Here is an 8,600-nt window from a genome sequence, read left to right as displayed (position 1 = left end):
ACTCAAAACTTTTTGAAAAGCTAATATATACACGTTTATCTCATTCGCCCACAACACCCCACAGAGACGGCAAACATCAAGGTTACTAATGACCTACTTAAAGAAAAATCTATAGGCCCTTTCTCTCTCTTAATCCTTCTTAATCTGTCAGCAGCCTTTGATACTGTTGACCAAACTCTTTTGCTCCAAACCCTCCAATCCTTCGACATTGGTTCTCCTACTACCTGTTTAACTGTACCTTTTAGTGTAACCTTTTCTGGTGCATCCTCTGCCCCTCTCCTACTTTCCTTTAGGGTACCACAAGGCTTGTCCTTGGTCCCCTTGTCTTCTCAATCTATACGTCATCATTGGGTTACTTAATAAAGTCCCACATATTTCAATATCATTGAAATGCAGATGACACCTAAATTCATGTGTATTAAATACATATATGCATACATGTTCAGTAGTAAAGATAAATGTCTTACCAAGCTGTTTGTGTGTGTAATTAGAACAAGTAGTTCGAAAACATAAATATGTTCAGGTGCAATGTTTATAACGTACAATCCCAAAAAATATCATGTATCATTTAATTCCCACCACCAAGAAAGCGTTTTCAATATTTTGAATGCGGACTATGATATTAGACTATACAAGAGTCCTATTTTTAACAATTCTGGTTATGTGTTATGTGGATTAATACAATTTGTTTTTATTATAACATTTTTTTTTAATGCAATTAGATGATAACATAAGTTTCCGCTATTGTAAGTTTAAAGATGCTGTTAAGCAACATGCCTCAACATAACTATTTTTTCTAACTACTTGTTCTTATTACACACACAAAAAAAGCTTGGTAAGACTTTTATCTTGAATACTGAGCATGTGTGCTTGTATGTATTTAAAGGGACACTAAACCCATTTTTTTTTTTCTTTCATGATTCAGATAGAGCATGCAATTTTAAGCAACTTTCTAATTTACTACTATTATAATTTTTTCTTTGTTCTCTTGGTATTTAAAAGGCAGGAATGTGATGCATAGGAGCCTGCCCATTTTTGGTTGAGTACCTGGGTTATGCTTACTTATTGGTGGAAAAATATAAAACTTCCGATAAGCAAGCGTTATCCATGGTGCTGAACCTAAAATGGGCTGGCTGCTAAGATTTACATTCCTGCTTTTAAAATAAAGATACCAAGAGAACAAAGAAAAATTGCTAATAGGAGCAAATTAGAAAGTTGCTTAAAATTCCATGCTCTATCTGAATCATGAAAGAAAAAATGTGGGTTCAGTGTCCCTTTAATACACATGTATTTATATTTATTCTGTAAAGATTACTTTAAAACCAGAATTTCCCTCATTTATTATTTTCTTAAGTATAAAGCCAAAAAAAGAAAATTAAATAACTTACCGTAAATTCCATATTTTAGTTAAAATAAACATAACAAAATAGGTGCATTGTTTAGCAACATCTTGAATCCTACAATCGCGTAAATGTATCATGTATCATTTAATTGCATAGAAAAAGTTACAATAAAAACAAAGTGTATCAATGATACATGATAGTTTTTGTGGTTGTAGGTTTTAGCTTATTGCTAAACAACGCTCTTGAACATATGTATTTTTCTGACTGTCCTTTTGTCTGGTTTGGTGAACAGACTAGTTTGGCTGGTATAACCTACTTTTGCCAAAGCACAACTTAGATTGTTTTTTGTAATTAGGACAAGACAGTGCCGGATATAAATGATAGGTAAAAATGCAATTTATTGATAATTATGAACCAATAATAAAGCAGTCTATGTGCCCATGCAATCAACAGAAATAAAATAATATCAACAAATGAATAGTTAATAAAATGTGTTATAGAAGAATAATGCAGCCAGTGTGATATTACAATTATCGAACCTATTTCCTAATAACAGGTAATATAACACTAGCTGTGACTCTCCTATACTTGGATTAGACAAAGTACAATATAGAAAGTATTTGCAGTTGTTTTATAAAAACTGCCAAAGCGTCTGTTTAGAGATAAGAAGGTATATAGTTAGGATCTTATGCTTGGCTTAGTGGAAATTTGTCTTTTTACACTATGTGTGATGCAGAAAAGACAGAATAATTTGCAATATGAAATTTATTTATTTGAAAATTATCTATACCAAATGTAAAGGATATAGTGAATACATTGAGTGGTCATTGTAGAAAAGTATCTATAAAAGGTATGCTGTGTATTATTGTTATAACATTTATTGTACCAGTTGTTATTGCAATGAGGCTTTGCAAGGTTATTTTCAAAATAATGTACAATAAACTTATATTTTGTCATTTTACTTATATAAGTTAAAAATGTATTGTGCCTAAGTAATAACTTGAATATTTGTTCTGGAGTTGCAGAAGTTCCTTTCACTCTTTGTCCTCTCCATTCATTAGGTTGTCTTTCCATGTTTGTTGGACCTTTTCCCTGTTCTACAAAAATCCCCTTCTACCATTGGACGGTACAAAAAGGAGGCAGATAATCCTTCTGATGAAATCCTGCAGCTAGTCCTTATTCACATGGAGATGGAGCACAAGATTGTCCTACGTAGGCTATATGCTCGCTACCTTCCAGTATTGGTGGAAAGGTTAGTATATATTTAGAATTGATAAAGCTGTGAGAGGTTCAAAATGTAGTTGATTTTTTTTTTTAGATGTACATAGTTGCTTTTTGTTTCAATTAAAGGGGTATTAAACCCAAATTTTTTTCTTTCATGATTCAGATAGCTCATGCAATTTTAAGCAAATTTCTAATTTACTCCTATTATCAATTGTTCTTCATTCTCTTGGTATGCTTTGTTGAATGAGCAGCAATGCACTACTGGTTGCTGACTGAACACATGGGTGAGCCAATGATAATCGGTATATATATGCAGCAACTAATCAGCAGCTAGAACCTAGGTTCTTTGCTGCTTTTGGGCTTTCCTAGTTAAACCTTTCAGCAAACGATAACAAGAGAAGGAAACAAATTAAATAAAAGTAATTTGGAAAGTTGTTTAAATTGTATTCTCTATCTACCTTTGATATCTAAAGTTCAGTAGTATTAAATGCTGTATAAATAAATACATGTTCTTTCTTTCATAAGGTGGTGAGAATCCACAAGCCATTTTTCCTGTGATTCAACTCCTGGCCACTAGGAGGAGGCCAAGATTCCCAAAACTCCATGAGCTCTTAATCCCTCCCACCTCTCTGTTATACCAGTCATATCTTTGCATCACAGGAGGAAGGTGAAGAATTTTTGTGCTCCAGATTCTTTGTTGAGTGGGGTCCTCAGACCGATTTGAGGCCCATTTCCCCCCTCAGAGAACTGCTACTGAGAGATAGAGGGGAGATTGGAGTATTGGACAGTGACATAATTATTCCCAGTGAGGTTTAAGTCACAAGCTTGCAACAGTTGTCGCAGGGACCGGTTCCTTAGCCTCCTTCTGTTGGGTCGTCGATATACTCCACACTTAAAGGTATAGTCTAGTCAAAATTAAACTTTCAGGATTCAGAGCATGCAATTTTAAACAAGTTTCTAATTTACTCCCATTGTCAATTTTTCTTTGTTTTCTTGGTATCTTTATTTGAATGTAAGCATAGGTGCAGGCCCATTTTTGGTTCAGCACCTGGATAGCGCTTGCTGATTGGTGGCTATATTTAGACACCAAATCAGAAAGTGCTACCCAGGTGCTGAGCCAAAAATGGTCCGGCTCCTATGCTTACATTCTTGCTTTTTCAAATATAGATACCAGGAGAACAAAGAAAATTTGATAATAGGAGTAAATTAGAAAGTTGTTTAAAATTGCATTCTCTATCTGAATCATGAAAGTTTAATTTTGACTAGACTATTCCTTTAAATCCTCTGCTGTAATGTGCTCAGCACTGGATGGGCTCAATACTAGAAAGTAATTTCTGAAGCTGGTAACTACAGTGGAGTGGGTGCATCTGAGGTAAGTTTTAACACATTATGCACTCACATAGCCCACAGGCTGTTAGCAGGTACATTTGTTATGTTACATTATATCCTTGGGGTCACATTTTATTGCAGACATTTTAATACAGACTTTTACACTAGACTTTATTATGTATTACAGTCTAGATGTTTAATATGGAGATTTCAGGTTATTTAAGGACTTTTTTTTAGTGATATTATACACTAAAATTCATTTTTTTGTGCAATTATTATTTTGTACTTTTTCTTTTAAAATGTTTTCTATTTTCTGTTAGCGATGCTAGTTATTTTCTTTCGTATAGATGACGAGAGTTCACAATCCGTTACATATGGGATATACATTCCTACCACTAGGAGGAGGCAACGTTTCCCAACCCCCAAGAGCCCTATAAAACTTTCCCACCTTACACATACCTTAGTTTTTACTTTGCCTCTGTTGGAGGTGATTGAAGCATGATGATGTGCATGATATCTTCAGTGAAAGGTTTTTTTTAGTCTATATTGAAGCCTGGTTCCCCTCAGAATACAGTGCTTGTCAGAGAGATGTATTTGGGGTATGATTTGTTACACAATGGTTTTTGTCTCATGGGAAATCATTCATAGGCCCTCTGTAAATTTGGTCACAGGGACTCGACTTCGGCCTCCCTTTACAGATCAACATTATACTCCTATTCCATTAACTTTGCTGATATGTTTCAGTACTGGTTTGACTGTCTGCTACTTGATTGATAGTGGACGAGTGTCTATGGATAAGTATGTTTTATATTTTTTATATATGCACTCAAAGCTTTGTTTATGAGCACTAGATTTTATTATCGCATACTGATCAATCAGTCTATGAGTGATAATGCACCTACTCTCTATTCATTATAGGAAGATGCAGATGGAGTACCTCCAGCAATTAAATACTTTATTGCTATCGCTATCACAAAGACATTGACGGCCCCACCGCCTTCAAACAAGCGACAAAGGTCAGTTAAATTTTTACTTTATACAAGTAATGTATGTTCTGATCTATAGGATACTTTAGTATCTTCAGACGGTGAGATTTCTTCTGAGAGTGAGGCTCCCTCATCTGATGTAGAACCTGATAAATTCCTCCTTTTTGTTTAAAGTTGAACACAATCGTTCTATTTTAAAAGAGGTCTTGGTTATTTTAGGGGTTAAAGAACCTAAACTTTCTGACGATAAACCTTGTAATCATTTAAATTCAGTATATTCATTTCCCTAAGATTTTCCCTATACCTGATGCTGTCTCTGCCATGATTGCTAAGGAATAGTCTAAACCATGTGTGCCTTTTAATCCTTCTACAAATTTTAAAAGCTATATCCTTTACCTGCTGCTAATCTAGAATTATGGAAAACCATTTCCAAAGTAGATGGGGCCATTTCCACTCTAGCTATACATACTACTATTCCTTTAGAAGACTGCACTTCTTTTAAAGTCCCTTTAGACAGAAAATTAGAATCTTTTTTAAGAAGGGCCTTTTTACATACTGGATATATACTCAGGCCAACTATATCTATTGCTGACGTAGCCACTGCTTCTACTTACTGGTTAGCCAGTCTTGCACAGCAGTTTTCTAATGACCCTGAAAGTTGTAATCTATTGAGTTTACTCCAAAATGCAAATAATTTTACGTGTGATGCAGTATTTGTCATTATGGAAATCAATGTCAATAGCATGTCCTTAGCTATTCTTACCAGGAGGGCCCTGTGGCTAAAATCCTGGAATGCTGATATGTCTAAATCTAGATTACTTTCTCTTTCCTCTCAAGGAAAGTAATTATTTGTGTTTGACTTGGATTCTATTTTTTCTACTATTGCTGGAGGTAAAGGAGCTTTACCTCCTCAATACTAGAAGTCAAAAGGAAAATGTAAAGCTCCTAATCATTTTTGTTCCTTTCTTCAGAATAAAGAACAGAAAACTAACTCCTCAGCTAAACACAGCTCCTCTAGTTCAGCCTGGAGACCTATTGCAAATAGGAACAAATCCAAACAGAATAATAAATCTTTTCCAGCCTCCAAAACCACATGAAGGTACGGCCCCCAATCCAGTATTGCTCTTTCAGGAGGCTTGATTTCAATCTGTCCCAGATCCCTGGGTTCAGAATATTGTTTCTCAGGGATATTGAATTGGTTTAAGAATAAGACCTCCTAGAGGAAGGTTTTTTTTCTCTCCCATATTTAAAAGAATACAAACAAAGCTCTAGCTTTTCTTCAGTCTGTCTCAGATCTGGAAGATATATGAGTAATTGTTCCAGCTCCTTTACAGGAACAAGGGATGGGATTTTATTCAAAACTCTTTATTATTCCAAAGTATAAAAACTTTCTGACCAATTTTGGTTCTGAAAACTAAACAAATTCATAAGAATACAATCTTTCAAGATGGAAACTATCAGGACTATACAGCCTTTTTTTCACTTTATGTTCACAATAGATTCAAAGGATGCTTACCTTCCCATCTCAATTCACTCAGAACATTACCAGTTTCAGAGGTTCGCTTTTCTGGAAAAGCATTGTCAGTTTGTTGCTCTTCCATTTGGTCTAGCTACAGCTCCAAGAATATTTACCAAAGTCCTGGGTTCCCTTTTGTCTGTAATCAGAGCTCAGGGTATTGTAGTGTTTCCTTACCTGGACGATATTTTGGTAATAGCTCAGTCTTTTCCTTTAGCAGAATTTCACATAAAAAAACTATTTTTGTTTCTTTGAAGACATGGTTGAAGGATCAATTTACCAAAGAGTTCCTTCACTCCTCAGACAAAGGTTACCTTTGTAGGCTTGCAAATAGATTTAGTGTCCATGACTCTTTCCCTAACAGAACAGAGACAAATAAAATTGATATCAGCTTGTGTGAACCTTCAGTCTCTCCCATTCCCTTCAGTAGCTCTGTGTATGATGGCAACTACCGATGCAATTCCATTTGCTCATTTTCACATGAGACCTCTTCAGCTTTGTATGCTACGTCAATGGTGCAGGGATTATACCCAGATATCTCAAACAATATTTTTAGATTCCAATACACACCTGTGTCTAACTTGGTGGCTAAATCATCAATCTATTATTCAGGGGGCTTCTTTTGCTCATCTACCTGGTCTATGATCAACACAGATGTAAGTATTTCAGGTTGGGGAGCTGTTTGGGGGGCTCTAACTGCCCAAGGGATTTGGGAACCTCGAGAGGTGAGGTTACCAATCAATATTTTAGAATTCTGTGCACTTTTCAGGGCCCTTCAGGCTTGGCCTCTGTTGAAAAAGGAGTCTTTTCTTTGTTTCCAGACAGACAATGTTATAGCAGTAGCTTATGTCAATCTTTAAGGGGTAACTCACAATTCCCTGGCTATGACAGAAGTGTCTTGAATTCTCTCTTGGGCAGAAGTCCATTCTTGCCTAATAATTGTGGGTCACATCCCAGGAGTAAACAATTGGGAGTAAGACTTTCTCAGTCGTCAGTCTCTACATCCAGGAGAGTGGTCTCTACAACAGGATGGGTTCGATCTGACTGTGGATCGATGGGGCCTACCAGGAATAGAGCTGATGGCCTCTTGTTTGAACAACAAACTTCCCAGGTACTTTATGAAGTCCAGGGATCCTCAGGCAGAAGTAGTGGATGCTCTAGTAGTTCCTTGGTCCTGCCAGCAATAATTTGTAATCCTGATTGCCCCAGCGTGGCCTCACAGGAATATATATATATTTGCATATCTTACCCAGAATCCTTTGCTGCATTGGAAACAATGTAATTCAGAGGTTTTCTGTGGGAAAACAAGCCTCTGGGCCTGTTTAGATTTGTTAATGAACTACACAATGAGTTATTTTCTATATTTTGTGCGTAGTGGAGGATTTTAAACTCGCCTTTTATCTCCCCCTAATTTAAAATGTTGTTGTATTCTGCCTGGAATCAACTTCACCCAGCAGTGATTCTAACCTTTTCCCAGCTGATGAGTGGCAAAAACCATGAAACAGTCTGTCCTGGGATGGTTATGAATTACTGTACTAACCCTAGCTAAGTTTTTATAAGCTGTGTGAACAGCGATACTTTGGCGTAAAGGGAACCTGCTGGAAAGCAGACTGAAGTAAAAAGATGTGTCATTGTGTACTTAATTTGCATATCTTACCCAGAATCCGTTGCTGCATTGGAAACAATGTAATTCAGAGGTTTTCTGTGGGAAAACAAGCCTCTGGGCCTGTCTAGATTTGTTAATGAACTACACAATGAGTTATTTTTCTATATTTTGTGCGTGGAGGATTTTAAACTCGCCTTTTATCTCCCCCTAATTTAAAATGTTGTTTTGTGTGTGTGTGTGTATATATATATATATATATATATATATATATATATATATATTTATATTTTTAGCCCATTTCAGTCAAATACCCTGAAACATAAAAAAAACATTTTGAATCAAGTTTAATGTTAAAATTTGTTTTACTGTGATTTGAATAGAAATATTTTACATTCTTATGTTCTTCACTTAGAAGAAAATGTTTTTTTTTTGTATTTGTCTCTTTTTCTCTTACTCACACTCTCTCTCTCTCTCTCTCTCTCTCTCTCTCTCTCTCTCTCTCTCTCTCATTAGATATATATAGAAATAAATAATATTTTCTTCTATATGAATAATATTAGAATGTAAAATATTTATGACTACCTTCAGGTTTAGCG

At 35.5% G+C, this 8,600-nt stretch overlaps 1 protein-coding gene across 3 annotated transcripts in view; it reads left to right on the top strand.

Moving 5' to 3' along the window:
• The window catches only part of TTI2 (TELO2 interacting protein 2), a 70,904-nt gene that overhangs the window by 30,438 nt on the left and 31,866 nt on the right, over window positions 1-8,600 (top strand). For all 3 annotated transcript variants that reach the window (XM_053718043.1, XM_053718042.1, XM_053718041.1), the window contains exon 4: window positions 2,405-2,595. In XM_053718043.1, coding sequence (XP_053574018.1) covers window positions 2,405-2,595 — 191 coding nt within the window. The remainder of the gene's footprint in view (window positions 1-2,404; window positions 2,596-8,600) is intronic.

Source organism: Bombina bombina, chromosome 6 (assembly GCF_027579735.1).
Source record: "Bombina bombina isolate aBomBom1 chromosome 6, aBomBom1.pri, whole genome shotgun sequence".
In the NCBI taxonomy this organism is placed as follows: Eukaryota; Metazoa; Chordata; class Amphibia; order Anura; family Bombinatoridae; genus Bombina; species Bombina bombina.
Note: the sequence above shows the minus strand (reverse complement) of the source record. Positions and strands in the feature narration are given on the sequence as shown.